Consider the following 21557-nt stretch of genomic DNA (forward strand, 5'->3'; position numbering starts at 1 on the left):
AGGCCAATCGGAGGGCCGGAAGGGGCGGGGACTAGGGTACGTGGCTCAACGTGCGCAGGGGCGGGTAGGTTCGGGTCAAGGAGCAAACCGGGTACAAGATGGCGGCGGTAGCGGCAGTGGCGGCGCGTAGGAGGCGGTGAGGAGCCCGGAACCCGGGGGCGCGCCCGGACGCCCTTAGATCCCCCGAGCCCTATATGCTCCTTTCTTTATGCCTTCCCGTCACCCTGCTACTCCTGGCCTCGCAGGGGCTCTTTGTCCCCGTGGTGGCGGCCTCAGCCTCCGGCGGCAGATTCGCGAGTCGCTGCGGCCCTTGTCTGTGGGGCTCCTGGATCTCGCCGGGTGGCTTAGAAAGGCTGAAGCTGGGTGCTCCCTTCCGCCTTGGCCGCTCCCAGCCGCCCCCTCTCCCTTGGCGGCTCGTGGTGGTCAATGCTTCCGCCTCCTTCCTGCCTGCAGTGCTCAGGGCCGTCGAGGCAGGTAGAGGGACGAAATGCATCCCAGCCTGTGATAAAGCAGCCTGTTGCCACACTGCTCCTCTTTCAGGCTGCAAGCACTGCGGTGTCTAGGTCGTCCTGTATTACCCTCTTGCCCTCCTCACCAGTCCTGACCAGTTTCGTTTATGCTCGTTTGGTGGGCACGACTCGGGCAGGAATAAGTTCACAGTCTGCATGGATAATGTTGCTCAAACACAACATGTAATCGAATGGTTTGGTATGCGCTCTGGAGTTTTTCTAGAACCGAAAAAAAGCTTAGAAACACATCAGCGTCGCAAAGCGCGGTACACCTAACGGATATAATGGGTTGGGAAGAGGCGTGTACTGACAGCAGCAGTGTAGAAAGGGTGAATCATAAACTTAGTTTTCCAATACACAAGTGGACTAAAGCTCATTCCTGACTTCCAGCTTGTGAACACCTCTTGTTTGGGGTGCTTAAGGCATCCCTGAATTCCTAGAGTCAACAAGTCATAGCTGGAAATATCCTTTAGAAATCATATCCTTAGGACATCTCCCCAAACCTATTTTATAGATTTGAAGATATGGCTCCAGGGAGTATTTAATTGCTAAACTGCTCACTCACTACTGCTATTTGGGGCAGGTGGGCACAGGGATAGTCGCCCAGTTTCCTGTAGCAGCCACTCAGGACCAGGGCTGTATATATCCTTGTGGTTCTTTTTTTTTTTTCCTGGTAGCATTCCTTCTGCTTGTTGTACTGGTGCTTACTCCTGCTTAGCCTAGTGCACCAATTTCTAGTGTTTCCTCACTTTTCTGGCTGACTTCATTACTGGTAACTGCCAGCCAGCCTCTCAAAATTTTCTTCCAGAGAGCTTTCTTTGTTAACTGATCCTTTTCAAAATTTTCTTTTGGTGGTTCTGGGGATCAAACACGGCTTGATTGATCTCTCTCTCTGTGGTAGTTTTCTTCCATGTAGATAGGGAAGCTGGATAACTGAGTCTGATAGGCCCAGTGTTGGTTTCATTGCTACTAAGAAGATCTGGGTCTGTGTTGCCCTGCCCCACCTCCTTTTTATTCACTTCTATTTTGAGGCAGGGTCTTGCCAGTCTACCTTTGACTGGCCTGGAACTCACTATGTAGACCAGGCTGGCCTTGAACTCAGAAGAGATTTGCCTGCCTCTGCCTTCTGAGTGCTGGAGTTAAAGATGCACTACTATGCATGACTTCCCCTTCTTTTTAATTAAGGTTTTTTTTACATTTATTTGCCTGCGTGCATGCACCTGTGCACATGTATGTGCACTTACTTCTGCATATGTGTATGTAATGAATTGATTCTCTTCTTCCACAGTGTAGGTCCTGGATAATCAGACTTGGGTCATTACACTTGGCAGCTAGTGCCCTTATCTGCTAAGTCGTCTTGTGAGTTCCCTCTCCCCTCCCCGTGGAACATTTCTAAGCGTGTTCCTGTTTTGCTTCCATCATAGTCACTGAAAGGACTTGTTTAAAAGGCTGATGTTAGAGGCTGAGGATGTCCCTGAATGTTTGCCCCATGAGTGAGCCCTGGGTTCAGTCTTCAACACTAAGAAGTAAAGTAGATAAATCTCTGGTCCAAGGTTTGGTAATGTTTGTTTAATAAATATAACAAATGTTTCTTGTCTTATTTTCAAGACAGAGTTTTCCATAGCTCAGGATAGTCCTCAGACTTACTATTGTAGGTGAGGGTGACTTTGAACTCATGTCTTCTGCTTCTATACCACTATACTTGGTTGGTTACTCTTTCTTTTTCAAGGGAAAGGGTTTCTCCGTGTAGCCCTGGCAATCCTGGAACTTGCTCTGTTGACCAGACTGACCTCGAGTTCAAAGATCCTCCTGCCTCTGCCTTTCAAGTGCTGGAATTTTTTTTTTAATTATGTATACAATAGTCTGTCTGTGTATATGCCTGAAGGCCAGAAGAGGGCGCCAGACCTCTTTACAGATGGTTGTGAGCCACCATGTGGTTGCTGGGAATTGAACTCAGGACCTTTGGAAGAGCATCTCTCCAGCCATCTCTCCAGCCCCCTTGGTTTTTCTTTTTTTTTTTTCTTTCTTTTTTATTTTTTTTTCCCCCTTGGTTTTTCGAGACAGGGTTTCTCTGTGGTTTTGGAGCCTGTCCTGGAACTAGCTCTTGTAGACCAGGCTGGTCTCGAACTCTCAGAGATCCTCCTGCCTCTGCCTCCCGAGTGCTGGGATTAAAGGCGTGCGCCACCACCGCCCGGCTCAAGTGCTGGAATTAAAGGCATGCACCACTACTGTCTGGCTTACACATTACTAGACATTAAAATCTGAGAGTTCCTATATAGGATTCATTTAGTTGGTGAATATATTCTTTAGGCTAACTGAAACTTTATTACGTGTATTGGTTTTTTTTTGCCTGCATGTTTGTGCCCTATGTGTGTGGCCAGAAAGAGGGTGTTGGATTCTCTGAAATAAATTACCGAAGTTGTTTGCTGGCATGTGGGTGTAGGAATCAAACTCAGTTCTTTTAGAAGAGCAGCCAGTGCTCTTAACCACTGAGGTGTCTTCCTAGTCCCAAAACTAACTTATTGAAATGAGACTATTAGTCCCTGGCCTTTGGTGACACATTGTGGGAGTGACAACCTTGATGTGAAGCTTTTTAGTGTAGCAGGTCTGATCTGGGATTAGGAAACTTTCTATCCTTTAGTAATCACGGTCTTAGAGTCATGCAGGACTGAGCTCAAGCCCCTTTTCACCCCTTAGTAGCTGTTCAAAGATGATTGACCTTTCTATGCCTTAATTTTCCAGTCTGGTGGGAGAGAGAGGGGAATGACAAAAAAACAAAACAAAACAAAAGAAATCCAACAAAAAACAAAAACTATTATTGACTAAGAAAAACAGTGAAAGTAAATGGGGAAAGTGCTTTACAATGGTGGCACATGCCTTTGATCCCGGCACTTGGGAGGAAGAGAGGCCAGCCTGGTCTACAGAGCGAGTTCCACAACAGCCAGCGCTACATAGAGAATCCCTGTCTTGGAAAACAAAACAAAACAAAAGTTGGGAAAGCAAATGCATTTAAAGAAGTAGCTTTGAGTCCTGCTTACTCATGAGTTAGAGGATATTTATTTATTTATTATACAATGTTCTGTCTGTTTGTATGCCTGCAGGCCAGAAGGGGGCACCAGACCTCATTACAGATGGTTGTGAGCCACCATGTGGTTGCTGGGAATTGAACTCAGGACCTCTGGAAGAGCAGTCAGTGCTCTTAACCGCTGAGCCATCTCTCCAGCCCCTGATTTTTTTTCTTGTTTCTTTTCAAGAACTTGCTTTGTAGATCGGGCTGGACTTGAACTCACAGAGATCCACTTGCCTTTGTCTCCCAAGTACTGGGATTAAAGTTGTGAGCCATCACTGCCTATCCAACTATTGTTTTTGAGATAGGTTCTCATTCTGTTGTTGGAATTAGTCTCCTGTGTGCAAATGATTTTTTTTTTTTTTTTGGTGCGCAAATGATTCTTAACCCTGCCCTAGCTTCCCAAGGAGCTGTGGGCCACATGCATACACCTTGCCATAGGGAGCTTCGCAGACCCTATTTTAGGCTAATTAAATCAGTCTCTGAAGATGATGTGAGGGTATTGAGTCTTTGAAAATTTCAGTCATTTGGAAGCAAGAGACATATCAGACCCTTTGGGTTTAGTATGTTTTTCAGCTGTTAATCTTTCTAGCCTTACATAGTGATGGTTATTTGTTTTCAAGATGCAGAACTGTGCATCAAAGGATGCTGAATGCCTAGTGTTGCAGGGAAGCTAGGACCTTAGGAATTGTGACCAGCAGACTAACTGGGTGGTGTTTGCTTTGTTCCTCTGATGTACACACATGGTATGATCATTTCCTTTGGGATTGACTGTTATTGTTTCTTCCCTCTGAGATGCTGATGTAACTGCAGTCAGTACTTGAGCCTTTGAAGGCCAGAGATGCTTTGTCTACTTTCTTTGCCTCTCCCCCCCCCCCCCCCCCCCCCCCCCAGGCTTTTTCTGTAACTTTGAGCCTGTCCTGGAACTAGGTCTTGTAGACCAGGCTGGCCTCGAACTCACAGAGATTCACCTGCCTCTGCCTCCCCAGTGCTGGGATTAAAGGTGTGCGCCACCCAGCCTTCTTTGCCTTTTGAGAGGATAGTGTGAATGAGCTATCCTTTGAGGACTATTCACTCTCTCTCTTTTTGATCGAGTTTCTCTGTGTATCCCTGACTGTCCTGAAACTCACTCTATAGATCAGGCTGGCCTTGAGCTCAGAGATTTCACCTGCCCCCCCCCCCCCATCTGAGTCCTGGGATTAATGGGGTATGGAGTGGAGTGAATCATCACTGCTGGGCAACTTTTATAAAAAAAAAAAAAAAAAAAAAAAAAAGTCAGGCAGTGTTGGCACACACCTTTAATTCCAGCACTTGGGAGGCAGAGGCAGGCGTATCTTTGTGAGTTTGAGGCCAGCCTGGTCTACGGGAGCTAGTTCCAGGACAGGCCCCAAAGCTACAGAGAAACCTTGTCTTGAAAAAAAAAAAAAAAAAAAAAAAAAAAGGAAGGAAGGAAAGAAAGAAAGAAAGAAAAATTCTTTTGAGACAAGGATCTCCTTACTGGCCTGGGATTAGCTATGTAGACCAAACTGACCTCAAACTCATAGACCTACAGTCCTCTGCGCTCTGAGTGCTAGTATTAAAGACACCATGCGGGACTCAGGACTGCCTTCATCCTTTATCTACTCTGATTTTCCCTATTTAATGTGGTTGGCTTTCATGAGCTATTTTTAGGGTTATGGTAAGAAGGTGAGGCCCTTCCTGACCAAAGTGTTAACTCTTCTCTCCTTGTCTGTTTTTTCCATAGGTCTTGGTTAAGTTTGGTACTGGCATGTTTAGGGGTCTGTCTGGGGATTACCCTTGCTGTGGATAGAAGCAACTTTAAGACCTGTGATGAGAGTTCTTTTTGCAAGTATGTTTCTGGAAGAGGTGAATGAAAAGTGGGTATGTGGGTAGTGTGGGTAGTGTAGAAAGGAAGTAGAGACACCTAAGGATATTGAGATGCCTTCTAACCTTACTTCCCAACTGCAGACGGCAACGAAGCATTCGGCCAGGCCTCTCTCCTTACCGTGCCTTGCTGGACACACTTCAGCTTGGTCCTGATGCTCTCACAGTCCATCTGATCCATGAAGTCACCAAGGTCAGGCGAGACAAGAAAAGGTGGTAGGGATGGGGAAATGGGTGGTAACTTGGGAAAGAGAAACTTGTAACCAATGTCTTCTGTTAGACAATCCTGAGACATTTACTTTTTAATTTTTTTCTGTGTATTAGTGTTTTGCCTTCATATGTCTGTGTACAGTGTGGTGCAGTCCCTATGGAGGCCAGAAGAGTATGATAGATCTACTGGGACCAGAGTAATTGACCATTGTGAGCCAGCATGTGGGCACAGGAATCAAACCCAGGACCCTTGGAAGAGCAGCTAGTTCTCATAAAAGTTGAGCAATATCTTTGATCCAGAGACTTTTGATTTTAAAGAAATCTGATTTCAGGTTCCTTAGTCCAAGGCTTTATTAACTTTTTCCATTTGCGAGAAATTTTTTTAAAAAAATTATTTATTTATTTATTATATACACAGTGTTCTGCCTGTATCTATACCTGTAGGTCAGAAGAGGGCACCAAGATCTCATTATAGATGGTTGTGAGCTGTGATGAGGTTGCTGGGAATTGAACTTAGGACCTCTGGAAGACCAACTACTGCTGTTAGCCTCTGAGCCATCTCTCTAGCCTCCCATTTGCAAGAAATTTTTTAAAAAAGTTTTTTGAATTATTTTATGTGCATTGATGCTTTGCCTGCATGTATGTCTGCATGAGAGTGTCATATCTTGGAGTTACAGACAGTTGTGAGCTGCCATGTGGGTGCTGGGAATTGAACCCTGGTCCACTAGAAGAACAGTCAGTACTCTTAACCACTGAGCCATCTCTTCAGTCCTGCAAGAAATTTTTATAGTGAAGAGAGAGTGAGTGAGTTGTGTTTAAGTGGTGTGTGTGTGCAAGTCAGACATTTAAGGAAACCACAAATTTATTTTACAACCGTTACTTGACACACATATAATTTTCTTTCTTTCTTTTTTTCTTTTCTTTTCCATATGTGTGTGGGTATTTCTAGACAGGGTTTGTTGTGTAACCCTGACTGACCTGGAACTCACTGTAGGCTAGGCTGGCTTTAAACTAACAGATTGTCTGCCTCTGCCTCTGAAGTGCTGGGGATTCTGGTATTAAAGGTGTGTCCCACCACCACCTGGTCAAGCCTTTTGTTTTGTTTTGTTTTGTTGTTTTTGATTTCCGGAGACAGGGTTTCTCTTTATAGCTTTGGAGACCATCTTGGAACTCACTATGTAGACCAGGCTTGCTTCTGCCTCCTGAAGTGCTGGGATTAAAGACATGCGCCACCACAGCCCTGTTTAGTTTCTTAAAGATGAAAGCAAAGTTGTATTCTGATGAGATGATGTGCTTGCTTCTCTTTATATGAAGACTTTAGTCTTGTTTGGAAATAGAACATCTTCAGGGCTTTTCAGAGTTGAGATTCCACTTCATATAAGTACTACCGCATACAAAATGGCAGATGTGAGCTGGGCGATGGTGGCTCACGCCTTTAATCCCAGCACTCGGGAGGCAGAGGCAGGCTGATCTCTGCGAGTTCGAGGCCAGCCTGGTCTACAGAGCTAGTTCCAGGACAGGCTCCAAAGCCACAGAGAAACCCTGTCTCGAAAAACCAAAATAGCCGGGCGGTGGTGGCACACGCCTTTTATCCCAGCACTTGGGAGGCAGAGGCAGGCTGATCTCTGTGAGTTCAAGGCCAGCCTGGTCTACAAGAGCTAGTGACAGGACAGGCTCCAAAGCTACAGAGAAACCCTGTCTCGAAAAACTAAAAAAAAAAAAAAAACAAAAATAAAATAAAATGGCAGATGTATGGGTAAAGCCATACTTAAAAAATTGTTGGAAATTGGCCTAATCCCAAACCAAAATTCATTACTTTTTGTTTGTTTATTTTCAAGACGGGGTTTTATTATGTAGCCCTATCTGTCCCAGACTTTTAAATTTTTTTTAATATTTATCTATTTTATGTATATGAGTGCTCTATTGACTTTATGCCAGAAGAGGGCAACAGTTCCTAGCATTGATGGTTGTGAGCCACCCTGTGGTTGCTGGAAATTGAACTCAGGATCTTTGGAAGAGCAGCCAGTGTTCTTACCCACTGAATCACCTCTCCGACCTGGAACATACATTTTTTTGTGAAACTCAAACCTCAAGCCAACAATCCATATGGCAATTGTTTGTTTATTTATCCTGGGACTGGGTCTCATTACATAGCCCTAACTGGCCTTAAACTCACAGAGATCTTGCTGCTTTTATCTCCCAAGTGTTGGAATTAAAGGACTGTGCCACCAACCTGGTAATTTTTAAAATGCAAGCTGTTATATTTTTGTAAAAACAGAAAATTTTGTATACACAGTGGTCTCCAGTATGAGCCAAAGTGTCTTAGGCAGTGTTCATTGGCATAGTGTGCCATGATGGCACAAAAAGTACAAAGAAGTGCGTGTTGTGTGTTGAGAACCAAGGCTTCAGTGAAGCTGGGTGATGCAATGTGGGTGACCACAGCTAGAGAAAAACTTAGATTCACTACGAGTTTGATGTTTTGGTTTTGTTTATTTTTATTTATTTTTCTTAGTTTTTTTAAGGCTGAGTTTCTGTATAAAACAGCCCTGGCTATCCTGAAACTCATTCTGTATACCAGTCTGGCCATGAACTCACAGAGCTCTATCTCCTTGCCTCTGCCTCCAAAGTGCAGGGATTAAAAGTGTGTGTCACTGCACCTGCCTTTCGTCTGTTCCTCTTTAGGACTCATATTTGAATTCTAGTACCCACATGGTGGCTCACAAAATATCTACAACTCTGGTTCCAGGGACCATTGCCTTTTTCTGACCTCTTTGGGCACCAGGCACGTACATGGTACACACACACACTCAGGTGAAACACACACATAAAAATAAATTATTCTAAGCCAGGCAGTGGTGGCACGTGCCTTTAATTCCAGCACTTGGGTGGCAGAGGTAGGCAGATCTCTGTTAGTTCAAGTCCAGCCTGGTCTACAAGAGCTAGTTCCAGGACAGGCTCTAAAAAGCTACAGAGAAACCCTGTCCCGAAAAACCAAAAATAAATCTAAAAATATGTATGTTTTACTTTTAAATCAGAGCAGTAGGCAAAAGACTGAGAAGAGACATCTTAGAGAGGAAGGGTTCGGAGGGTTTGTATGGCATGGTCTGTTTTGTTTCTCCAGATTCAGGTTTCTGTTTCTGTAGGTGGTCCTTGTGCTGGAGCTCCAGGGGCTTCAGAAGAATATGACTCGGATCAGGATCGATGAGCTAGAGCCCCGGCGGCCCCGATACCGAGTACAGGATATTTTGGTGACTGATCCCCCCACATCTCGGTAAGTTTTCTTGAGAAGGATCTCTGTCTGAGTACCCTTTCTCCTTCCGGATGAGCCTTTGGTAACTTTGTTATATCAGAAAAATAGTTGACTAGCACCTCCCATCCTCCAGCCTTTCCAGCTTCTATTCCTTCTGCTGTTTAGTTCCTTTTACTCTGTATATTCACTCAGCAAACAGTGGTGTTTTGTCTTCTGTCGGACCTAGGCTCAGTACTGCTGTCAAAAGGAAGTAAGCAAGCCAACGCATCTCTGTTTGCCAGGCTTCCCTCTCTTCTTTTTTCTCAGCTGTCTAGAATACAATTGCTCAAATACTTATTTTATATTTATTCATATGTTTAGATTACAGGATTACAGGTATCTGCTGCATCTGTTTCTCTTCTCTCTCCTTTTTATTGAGATAGGATCTCATTCTGTAACTCAGGTTTGTCTGGAATGTAGTATCAGCCACACTGGGCTTCATACTCACTCGATCCTAGTGCTTTCAGTCTCTCTAGGACTGGCATTATTATAAGGCATGAGCTACCACACATGTTCTTTCCCAGTTTATTAATGAGATGGAATATCTTTGTATGTTTTGTTTTCTTTTATGTGAATGTGTGTATAAATGGATGTATTTATAAGGGTGTGTGGCCAGAGAGCAATCTTTGGAACAATTTTTATCTCTCATTGGTTGGAACTCATTAATTAAGTTAGTTTGGCTGGCCAGTGATTCCCAGGCATCCAGCTATCTCTGCTTCTCTAGTATTGAGGTTAAATCTGAAGCCACCACACTGTGAATTCTGGGGATTAAACCCTGCTCTTCACAGATGTGAGGCAAGCAAGCCCTTCAGCAGCTGAGCTCTTTCCTCAGGCCCTGTTTGTATGTTGTCTTTGGGTGTACTGTTTTGTGAGATAATAGTTGACAGTTTCTACCCGCTCATCTCTTCTGTGGTTTGTCCTTACTGGCTTAGAGAATTTGTTAATCTTGAGTCTTTGCCATTTATATATTGTGGGTACTTTTTTTCTAGGTTGTAACCTTTTAATTTACAAAAGGTGTCATTAAAAAAGAAAGCAGCTTGAGATTAAGGATGTAACTCAATTATGGAGTCCTTTAGTAGGCCCTGTGCTTAAGTTATTCCAGAAAAGAAAATCAAAATACTTGGACTGGGGAGCTTTTAGCTCTGTGATAGAACACGTGCTTAACGTGTGCAAGGCTGAGTGAGGATCAGTATTTCACACACTTTGTAATTTGGAGTGGTTTTAGATTTATAGGAAAGTTGAAGGAATGGGTTCCTTTGTACCGCACACAGCTGGTGTGCTCGCTGACATCACTGTAGTCTGTCTGTCTTCCTGGGTGAACTGGTGGCCCTGCACTGCTAACCACAGTCCATGCTTATTCAGATCTCCTTAGGTTTGCCTAGGTCACCTTTCTGCCCTAGCCGAGATATCAGAGAGCATCCGGTTGTCATACCTTGATAGATTCCTCTGACTGAGACAGTTTTCAGATTTTGAATGTTATTGATGATCCTGAAGGTATCTTTTGATAAATACAAATTTTTAGTGTTAATACTGTCAGGTTAATGTGTCAGTCAGTTTTCTACCTGTGATGTTAGCACATACTGTTTTGTTTACATAATCTCTCTTGGGCCGTGGATGTGGCTCAGTGGTAGAGCACCTGTGTAGTGTGCACGAGGCCCTGGGTTCAGTCCCTAGCATTACAAGAACAAGTGTCTCATCCAGGCATGGTAGTTAGCATCTATAATCCTCACTACTTGAGAGGCTGACGTAGGAGAATCTCTTTAATATAGATATTAGAGACTGGCCTAGGCTATAAAGTCCCATTATTATAAACTAAACAAAGACTTAAACATGAACCAAGAAGGAAAAGAAAAAAGTTTTTGTTTATCTCTTGGAGAAAAATATTAATTTTTTATCTAAGGATTTATTTATTTGTTTATTTATAATAAGGACCTAGGTTGACTCTTCTGGACCTAACATGAGAGGAGAGAACAGACTCCTAAAAGTCTTATGCTGGCCTTTACATGTTCACTGTAGCACATGCTAACCCGTCCCCACAAAAAAGATGGAGACATACAAAAAAATAATGATTTTTTTTTTTTTTTTTTTTGTATACCTGCATGTGTATTGTATTATGGTTAGGTATGCACTGTAGCGTGCATGTAAAGGCCAGGGAACAATTTGGGGGATTGGTTCTCTCCTTCCACAGTGTAAGTCTTTGGAACTCAAGCTCAGGTCATCAGACTTGGTAGCAGGCATCTTCGCCTGTTGGGTAGTCTTGTTAATCCCCAAAAATGTTCAAAGAGAAAAAGGCTCTGATGAATTTTTTTCTCTCTGAACCTGTTGCCTGTAGCAGGTCTCTTGGCCTTTTACCTAGTCATATATCTCCTTTAATCTCTTTTCCAGACTTTCAGTCTCTGGCCATGATGACAACAGTGTAGAGCTAACAGTGGCTGAGGGACCATACAAAATCATTTTGACAGCACGGCCGTTCCGCCTTGACTTGTTAGAGGATCGCAGTCTTCTGCTCAGTGTCAATGCCCGAGGACTTATGGCTTTTGAGCACCAGAGGGCTCCCAGGGTCCCGTGAGTACAGGGTGGGGACTTGAGGGGACTTACTGTGGTAGTGCCTAGAACTGTTACTGGGTATTGTGTTCTTGGGAAGAGACTGGGTGCAGAACAGCCAGATAGGGGCAGGAGGGTGGGAGACTCCATCTATCAGAGAGGGTAAAAACCAGACCTGGGTTGCAATTTTCTCTTTCTTGTACATATCAGGAGGCAGTTATTTTTTGTCCCTGAGCTATACACTGGGCATCTCCTCTGGGAGGTTTGCCTGGATCTGCTCTTTCTTTATCCTTCTCACATCATCACATACCCCTAGTTTATTTTCTTCCATTTATTTATTTATTTATTTATTTATTTATTTATTTATTTATTTATTTATTGTTTCTTTCCCCCCATCTCCAGAAGTTTGTCTACTGAAACTCACTTTTATGTTTCTGTTTTTGTGTTGGTTTTGTGCCTCCTTCCCCTTCCCTACTCATCTCCTCCTGCCCCAGTTTCTCGGATAAAGTTAGTCTCACGCTCGGTAGCATGTGGGATAAGATCAAGAACCTTTTCTCTAGGTAAATCCATGGCCACTGGTACTGTATCTGTTCCTCTTCCCTTACCTACCCCTCACTCTGGCCCTCTGGGGATTTGGGTCCTTGTTTGCTATTTCCCTGTCTGGAAGTCCGCTGGGAGTCCTTGAGGAATGTAGGAAGCTTATTTCTTTGCTAAGGGGTGAAGGGGTTTTCCATTTTGCTGGAGTTCCTGGTTCCAAGTTGGAATAAATTCAAGATCCTGGAGAGAAATAAAAGCATTCTTTTTGTTGTTGTTCATTTTTTTGTTTGTTTTGAGACAGGGTTTCTCTGTCTAGTACTGGCTGTCTGGAATTCACTCTGTAGACCAGGCTGACCTCGAACTCAGAGACTTCACCTGCCTCTACTGCCTGGAGTGCTGGGATTAAAGGCGTGTGTCACCATGAAAAGCATTCTTTGGCAAATCTTTTGGAGAGGCTTTTTATGTAAAGGCTTTTGTGTAAAGCCTGATCAAGAAAGGTCAGATTTTTCTCTGGCAGCAGAGCCAGGACTGGCATTTAGAACCTAGGCTACTGAGCCACCCTGCTGTCTCTTCTAGACACCACAGAGACTGCTGATTTGGGCATGTGTATAGAAGGCACTTCCTGCTAGCATTTATTCCTCATTTTCCTCTGTTAGTACTTTCCCCATCCTGCTTATTGGGGTCCCTTCCCAAGCTTTAACATTCAGTCCCCTCCTCCAGTGCCTTCATTCCTTTGGACCCTTGGCTCTCTATTCCCTCACCCCTCCCTCCCTTAGCCCCTCATCCCTGCCCGCTCTGGATTGGAGCAGACAGCTCTCCTACCTTCCAGGCAAGAATCAAAAGACCCAGCTGAAGGCAATGGAGCCCAGCCTGAGGCAACGCCTGGGGATGGTGACAAGGCAAGTTGAAGTGGTGGTGGGTGGTTGGAGCGGAGCATAGGGATGACTGGGAGGCTGCTGAGTAAATGGAGCCTAGTCTCTTCCTGAAGCACAGATGAGATGTAGAACATAGAATGGGAAAGACGACAACTGGTGCGTGAGTATCAGTCCTTTTTTTTTAATTTTTATTTTTTCAGCCAGAGGAGACCCAGGAGAAGGCTGAGAAAGATGAGCCAGGAGCCTGGGAGGAGACATTCAAAACTCATACTGACAGCAAGCCTTACGGTGAGGGGCCAGGAAAGCCCTGGCTAGGGGCATGGGTATATCTTGGCAAGCAGAAACTCTGTAAATCAGCCTTTGCTTTTCTTTCAGGACCCATGTCTGTAGGTTTGGACTTCTCTCTGCCAGGGATGGAACATGTGTATGGGATCCCCGAGCATGCAGACAGCTTGAGACTGAAGGTTACTGAGTGAGTCCACTAGTTACACTGGGATGGTTGAGAAAGGAGGCAGCCAAGGCTTGGAGTTTTGCTCATTCACTTGAGTATTCAAGACAAGCATTACTCCCTTCCCATATCTGAGTTACTTTTCTGGGTTATAAAGTTCTTTGAAGGAACAAGTCTGTTCTCTCAGCTATGTCTGTGGGGTGGCATTTGCATATGCCATAGCTTGAACAGTCATTAGCTTAAGTCTGTCTGTCTGCTACCAGGGGTGGTGAGCCGTACCGCCTGTACAACTTGGATGTGTTCCAGTATGAGCTGAACAACCCTATGGCTCTATATGGGTCTGTGCCTGTGCTCTTGGCACACAACCCTCATCGAGACTTGGGCATCTTCTGGCTTAATGCTGCTGAGACATGGGTTGATATATCCTCCAACACTGCTGGGAAGGTAAGAGTGTAGCATGGGGAGAGATATGGTAAAAGTCTGCCGGGGATGCTGGAATGTGAGTGTGAATACTAGTGGCACAGCTTATTTGGGAAATGGTCCTTAGTCGTTGCCAGATAGTCCTTCAGATGAGTGAAGTCATAGCTCCTCTGGCCTGAGAAGATTCACTCCATTCTGTAGGAACACTCTGGGTTTAGGGGCTATCTGCTTACTAAGATTGAAAAGGTCCTCAGTCTCAGAAGACAACAGGTATCAGTGGGTTACAAGGCAAGGGCTTCAGGAGTGGTAAATGGCAACACCAAGGCTGTTATGGTGGAGGGGATGGTGTTTTGTTTTGTTTTTCGAGACAGGGTTTCTCTGGGGTTTTGGAGCCTGTCCTGGAACTAGCTCTCGTAGACCAGGCTGGTCTCGAACTCACAGAGATCCGCCTGTCTCTGCCTCCCAAGTGCTGGGATTAAAGGCGTACGCCACCACCGCCCGGCGGGATGGTGTGTGGTCTGTGAAAGTCTCCTGGAGGAATTGATTGTTAATTCTCAGACCACACAGTAAGGTGTTAGCGGCCAGCTGTGTGAGCACTCAAGCAAAAATTACTGCTTTTGTCTCAAGTTGGCAATCAAAAGCTGACTTCCATTTGTCTCCTCTGTAGACCTTGTTTGGGAAGATGTTGGATTACCTGCAGGGATCTGGGGAGACTCCACAGACAGACATTCGTTGGATGTCAGAGAGTGGCATTATTGATGTTTTCCTGATGCTTGGGCCTTCAGTTTTTGATATCTTTCGGCAGTATGCTAGTCTCACAGGTAGGTGATGTTAACACTCTGCCAGCCAATAGCTTCATTTTTCTGTTCTTGAGAAGTTAGGTTTGTGCATTTTCAGACATTTTCTCTCAGCCTGTTTTTCTACCCTGCCTTCCTTTAAGGATCGGGTTTAATCTGATCCCCTTCGTACCCTGTCCTTTTCTTCCTCCTTAGTGTGTGTTTGCATGCATGTGTATTTGTGTGCCCCCTCAGAGGCCAGAAGGCAGCACCTGGAGCTGAAGTTACAGGTGGCCGTGAGCTGCTTGATGTTGGTGCCTAGACTTGGTCCTCTGGAAGAGTGGCAAGTGCTGTACTCTTAATGTTTTAGCTATTTCTTTAGTTTGTAACCATCTTTTGGTGAACCTGCAGGGACACCGGCATTTCCCCCTCTCTTCTCCCTTGGCTACCACCAGAGCCGTTGGAACTACCGGGATGAGGCTGATGTTTCAGAAGTGGATCAGGGTTTTGATGATCACAACATGCCCTGTGATGTCATATGGTTGGACATTGAGCATGCTGATGGCAAGCGGTACTTCACTTGGGACCCTACCCGCTTTCCTCAGCCTCTCAATATGCTTGAGCGCTTGGCTTCCAAGAGAAGGAAGGTAAGTGTGGCCTGCAGCTCTGTTTGGTCTTCTCACTGTAAGGGTGAGACATGATCATCTCAACCATGTCTACTTTTGTTCTTCGCCCCTAGCTGGTGGCCATTGTGGACCCCCACATCAAGGTAGACTCTGGCTACCGAGTTCATGAAGAACTGCGAAACCATGGGCTGTATGTTAAAACTCGGGATGGCTCTGATTATGAGGGCTGGTGCTGGCCAGGTAAGCAGGCCGAGAATTAAAGGGGAGACTATTGGGAGGCCAAGGAGGTAGAATTATTTTGTTAGGCTTTGTTTTTGCCTCTTTGGGGTTTGACAGCTGCTGTTTTTCTCTCTCAGGCTCAGCTAGTTACCCTGACTTCACTAATCCAAGGATGAGGTCCTGGTGGGCTAACATGTTCAGCTTTGACAATTATGAGGTGGGAAAGACTGTTCATGCCTTCTGTCTTTCCTACTTTCTTGTCATGACTAAGCCTTTGTATTCAATACCATTGCTTTTTTGGGGGCTTATACATTTCATGGGGACTTGAAGATCTTGGAGGCTTCTGAAAAATACATGGTTCTGGATTTCTAGAAGCTTTCTTTCTGACAGTGTTTCTCTTCTTCCTCACCTCTTTCCTGTACATACTTGGTGCCTGTATTTTCAGGGTTCAGCTCCTAACCTTTATGTCTGGAATGACATGAATGAACCATCTGTGTTCAATGGTCCTGAGGTCACCATGCTGAAGGATGCTGTGCATTATGGTGGCTGGGAGCACCGGGACATCCATAACATCTATGGCTTATATGTGGTAAGGGACTGAGAGAAGAAGTAGGAAGAACAGAACTTAAACGTGAAGACTGTAGTTTTCACCAGATGACAGATGGCGTTTGTTCACTCTCTCTCTTGACTTTCTATCCAGCACATGGCGACTGCTGATGGGCTGATACAGCGCTCTGGTGGCACCGAACGTCCCTTCGTCCTGAGTAGGGCTTTCTTCGCAGGCTCCCAGCGCTTTGGTAAGACTTGGAGAATAGAGTTGTGGCAGCTGTGCAGGAAGGGGAGTGCTTGCAACCCCAGCATTTAAGGTATTGAGTCAGGAGGCGCTTCAGTTTTAGGGCTGCCTAGACTGTAGGTAGTCTAGGCCATTTGGTATGACTGTCTCAAGAGAAAAAATAAGCAAAAAATAGAGCTCTAACACAAAAAGTATGAAGGCCAGACCAGAGGAGCAATGGTGTCTCTGGAGGGGAACCAGAGAGTGAATGGGATGTCTAATCCTCATGTAAGAGTTCTGAGAGGGCTGCAGGGGAACTCCACCTAGCTTATGCAAGGTCCCGCTCAGTTCCTAGAACCAAAACAAGAAAAGGAGTAGTGTTTAACTTTAATATCTTCAGAGCGACCTGGCTGCTGTCAAGCAAAAGTGGCGAGTCAAAGGACACTTTTCTAAAGGCTGAGCCCTTTTCTCTTTGTCAAGCTCCTTCCTTGACTTTTTTCTCAGGAGCTGTATGGACAGGGGATAACACTGCAGAATGGGATCATTTGAAGATTTCTATCCCTATGTGTCTCAGCTTGGCACTGGTGGGACTTTCCTTCTGTGGTGGTAAGAGGGGAAGAAATTTGGGGTTTTGATTGGGATAAAGTCACAGGACCTGGGTAGGAGCAAAGAACAGAATGAATATATACACACTCATACATACACACACATACACACATCTGCCAGTACCTCTTGTTTGCCCTTCTTCAACCTGCTACTTCTCCTCTCCCAGCGGATGTGGGTGGCTTCTTCAAGAACCCAGAACCAGAGCTGCTTGTGCGCTGGTACCAAATGGGTGCCTACCAGCCATTCTTTCGGGCTCATGCCCACTTGGACACTGGGCGGCGAGAACCATGGCTGTTAGCACCTCAATACCAAGATGCAATCCGAGATGCCTTGTACCAGCGGTACTCTTTGCTCCCCTTCTGGTATACCCTCTTCTATCAAGCTCACCAGGAAGGACTTCCTGTCATAAGGTAAATTAGTCAGCAGGATCTGTGGAGTCAGGCAGAGTGACTGGGAGATAACGAGGTCCAGTTTGGGTGTCTGGGCCTCTTTCTTTCTGTTTCCAGAGCCTTGTTTGTAAGATCTGATTTGAATATGAAATGTGGAAGGGAGGTCCAAGGATGTAATTCAGTGATAGAGTAGTTGAGCACTTGCCTGGTATATACAAGGCCATGAGTTCAGTCAGTCCCCGGTGCCACCAAAAAAAGAAAGAAAGAAAAAAAGAGGCTAATGAAATGGCTCAGTGAGTAAAGAAAAGCACTTGCCATCAGATGTAGGGAACTGAGTTCAACTGCCAGAGCATGATAGGAGAAAACTGACTCCTACAAGATGCAAGTTGTTCTCTGACCACCACATGCATGACAAGTGGCCCTTCATCCCATCAAAAATTGTGCTAGAGGAGGCTAAGGTAGGAGGTACAAGAGTTTAACACTAGGGGCTGGAGAGATGGCTCAGTGGTTAAGAGCACTGCCTGCTCTTCCAAAGGTCCTGAGTTCAATTCCCAGCAACCACATGGTGGCTCACAACCATCTGGAATGAGGTCTGGTGCCCTCTTCTGGCCTGCAGGCATACACAGACAGAATGTTGTATACATAATAAGTAAATAAATAAATATTTAAAAAAAAAAGAGTTTAACACTAGCTTGTGCTGAATAGCAAGACCCTGTCTTAAAAAGAGAGTCACGGGAAAACTGCCAGCAATGATGTCTTTTGATAAAGGTCAGTAGGTCACAGAAGGCCCTCTTGAGAAAACGGCATGTTAAGATGGGCCTGTACAATGGGTGGGGCAGATGTCACCCCAAGGAAGAACATTACATGGAAAGGACACTGCAGGTGCCAAAATTCCCAAGTATAACAAGCCAGAAATAAAAACAAAAATTCCGTGGGCCTTGGGAAGGAACTGAGAGGAGAGGTTGGCACTGTGAATGGAGAAGACACTTCTCTGATCCTAAAGGGTCTTGCCAGCTAGGTGTCACTGAAGTATTTGAGGAGGCCATTAAAGGTAGAGAACATTGGAAGAGTGGAGTTACGGAAGTAAGATAGGAAGTAAAATGACCTGTGCAGTGTGTGCCTGCAACATTCAGTTGGCTGGAAGCTCCTGGATTTCTCCTTAGTGCCATTCTTTTTTCGTTTGTTTTTATTTTTTTGAGACAGGGTTTCTCTGTGTAGTCTTGGCTGTCCTAGAACTTGCACTGTAGACCAGGCTGGCCTTGAACTAAGAAATATGCCTACCTCTCTCTGCTGAGTGCTGCCACCACCACCCAGCCTCCCAGTTTATTGCTGGTTCTTAGAGGAATGTCTTTGACATATGTCTGAGAAGGTAATATCTTCCTTTCCTGTCTTCCTTCCTAGGCCCCTCTGGGTACACTATCCTCAGGATGTGACTACCTTCAGTATAGAGGATCAGTTCCTGCTTGGTGAGAAATGGGAGGACACTTGGTAGTGAGTTGGGTTTAGACTTAAGAAGAATTTGTGACTGGGTGGTGGTGGTGCATGCGTTTAATCCCAGCGCTCAGAAGGCAGAGGCAGGTAAATCTCTGAGTTTCAGGCCAGTCTGGTTTATAGAGTGAGTTCCAGGACAGCTAAGGCAAGGCTTCACAGAAAAACTTTATCTTGAATTGCCCCTCATAAAAAGAAGAACTTATGGGATGTGTATGTATGAAGGTTAAGAAAGTTGTGGAGTAACTGTGGCTGCACCTGAAGCAGAAAGATACTTTAATGCTCTCTAGACTGGCAGCAATGCTCTCAGATCCATGTTAATTCTTATATGTTTTAGGGGATGCACTCCTGATTCACCCTGTATCAGATGCTGGGGCCCATGGTGTGCAGGTCTATTTGCCTGGCCAAGGAGAGGTAAGTTACAGGATGTTGTAGGCAAATAAGCAAACAGGATGGAACTCCTGTGCATTAAGTAATTCAATATCTTGTCATCCACAGGTATGGTATGACATTCAAAGCTATCAGAAGCATCATGGTCCCCAGACCCTGTACCTGCCAGTAACTCTGAACAGTGTGAGTATGCCTGTCTAGCTGCTTTCCCTGTTTGCTTGTATATTTCCAGAAGGGGAGAAAATGTGTAATTCGAGGTCCAAATGACCTTGGGGGCCCAGAAGAGCAAGAGCAGAAGATGCTCCAAGGCCTAAAGGAGTAGTGCTTCACTGCAGTACTTTTGCCTTAGATCCCTGTGTTCCAACGTGGTGGGACAATTGTGCCTCGATGGATGCGCGTGCGGCGTTCTTCAGACTGTATGAAAGATGATCCTATCACTCTCTTTGTTGCTCTAGGTCCCCAGGTGAGTCTCCAGGGGGTGAGCTACTTCAACCTCTGCCTGTGTTCAAGAACTCAGTCCTCTGGGATGTGTCCTTCACTCCCTCTTTGGCTTAAGTTCGCACCTCTCTTTCTGCTCAGGGTACTGCCCAAGGAGAGCTCTTTCTAGATGATGGACACACATTTAGCTATCAGACTCGCCATGAGTTCCTGTTCCGTCGATTCTTATTCTCTGGAAACACACTTGTTTCTAGGTAATGGGGTACCCTCTACATGGGCCTGGGCTTCAGGGGTGCTCAGGTTCACTCTGCTTTTCTCATCTTTTGACTTTGCTTTCAATTGTCTTCCTGACAACTTCTCCAATTGGCATTTCCTTTTATTGCCTCTAGTTCAGCAGATCCCAAAGGCCACCTTGAGACACCTGTCTGGATTGAGCGAGTGGTCATAATGGGGGCTGGAAAACCAGCAGCTGTGGTGCTCCAGGCCAAAGGTTAGTGATAGGTCTGCCCTTGGGATGGCAAAAGAGAAGCAAGTTGGAACCTTGCTATGCAGAAGTAGCCTATTGCTGACTGTGATGCTTGTCTTCCTTTCATAGGGTCCCCTGAGAGTCGCCTGTCTTTCCAACATGACCCTGAAACCTCTGTGTTGATACTGCGTAAACCTGGCATCAATGTGGCATCTGACTGGAGTATCCATCTTCGATAACCCAAGGAAATTGTTTTGAGTTGTGAGGAGGGTGCGGTGGTATTGAGTTACCTTTTCTTTTGCCTTGGACCCTATTCAGAGTTCACCTTTTTAATTCCAAGACTCAGATTCTGCCAACATCTGGGCAGCATGACAGGGCTGTCCTAGGGCTCTGAATTCCTCTTATGACCTAGTCTTTCCTTCTGTGTGTTTCCAAGCTTTCCGCCTTGTTCCTAGTATCCTGTTGCTGTAACTGGAGCACATTCATTTGTGAAGACCCGAGGGGCCTTGTCTTTCTCTTTCCCCTCCTTGGGGTCCCTGACTTTTGCTCAGACCCTGTCTATTCTGCCTCTTCTGTTAATGCCATTTCTTGGAAGAAAATGAGGGCAGTGAACTTTAGAGTTCCTTTTTTTCTTCCTTGTTCTCTTCTTTCCCGCTGCCTATCCTTTTCATCCCCCTGCCCCCCAACCCTCACCTTTCTCCGTTCCACTGATACACTGGGACCATCCCTTACTGGTGAGGGACGAGTGGATCAAGATTCAGGTTGCTGGAGAATATCCTCTTCCTTCTCCTCTCAACCTTTTCTTCCCTGTTTTTTTCCAGAGCTGCTGCATTTCTCCCATCCCTTGAGGGAGAAACTTCCACACAGTTAAGAGGGGATAGTTATTAAACTTCTTTTGCCTCCTCTGGTCCCCTTGGGGACACTCAAGATAGAGAAATGAGTTGTGGTTTCGCTGAATCACGGTCACCTGTATTTATTGCTGGGAAGAAGGCTGAGGGTGGGGGGAGATGATCATGTATATCCAGGGATTACTTCAGACCCTGGGAAGGGGAGAGGGATGAGGGAGGACTCAGGAACCAGGAGAAATGTTTGTGGGGATTTTTTTTTTTACTTCCTTTGGGTTCCTAACTGTGACAAGTTTTGATAAAAGGAGAAACAATAAAAAGATAAACCATACATAATAATTATTTGTTTAAATTATAGCTGTAAACTGAAGTACTTCAGAAAATAATGGCCTTCCATTTTAATATGTGTGAACTGCCTCATTCTAGCAAAATGAGCCAGCATGAGGCTTCCTTAGCTCGGTCAGCGCCAGTACTGTATAGAATAACCTAGCCAGGGGTCTTAGGAGGGAGATGAGTCAGAAAATTGCTTTGTCTTACAACTGTAAGAACCCTAGTTTGATCCACAGACCCACTGTGAAAAAACACTTAGTGTAGCGCAGCAGGCATTTGTAACCCCAGTGCTGGGGAGATGAAGACATTGGATCCTTGAGGCTCTGGCTCAATGAGAGATATGGAAAAAGAAGAATGGTTCCTGGAAAATATGTAAAGTTAGTTAGCCTCTGGCCTACACATGTCACACATACTAGTTGTCATTTGTAT

General features: G+C 45.2%; 1 protein-coding gene across 2 annotated transcripts; it reads left to right on the forward strand.

Annotated features, from left to right (window-relative positions):
- Positions 1–39: 39 nt before the first annotated feature.
- Ganab (glucosidase II alpha subunit) lies at positions 40–21137 on the forward strand. Of its 2 annotated transcripts, XM_050137190.1 has the most exons (25): positions 40–136; positions 5321–5425; positions 5545–5653; positions 8814–8941; positions 11345–11524; positions 11998–12063; positions 12870–12943; positions 13120–13203; positions 13291–13387; positions 13627–13807; positions 14451–14604; positions 14971–15206; positions 15299–15425; positions 15542–15621; positions 15850–15993; positions 16105–16201; positions 16681–16782; positions 16949–17192; positions 18573–18637; positions 18997–19073; positions 19158–19232; positions 19399–19512; positions 19629–19741; positions 19877–19977; positions 20083–21137. In XM_050137190.1, the coding sequence occupies exons 1-25, from the start codon at positions 99–101 to the stop codon at positions 20190–20192; spliced, it is 2901 nt and encodes a 966-aa protein (XP_049993147.1). In that variant the 5' UTR covers positions 40–98; the 3' UTR covers positions 20193–21137. The 2 variants fall into 2 exon arrangements, with proteins under 2 accessions (XP_049993147.1, XP_049993148.1); XM_050137191.1 differs by lacking the exon at positions 11998–12063.
- Positions 21138–21557: the final 420 nt, after the last annotated feature.

The sequence above is a fragment of the Alexandromys fortis genome, unplaced genomic scaffold (genome assembly GCF_014885135.2).
Source record: "Alexandromys fortis isolate MF-2015 unplaced genomic scaffold, M_Fortis_MF-2015_v1.1 scaffold_3, whole genome shotgun sequence".
NCBI lineage: Eukaryota > Metazoa > Chordata > Mammalia > Rodentia > Cricetidae > Alexandromys > Alexandromys fortis.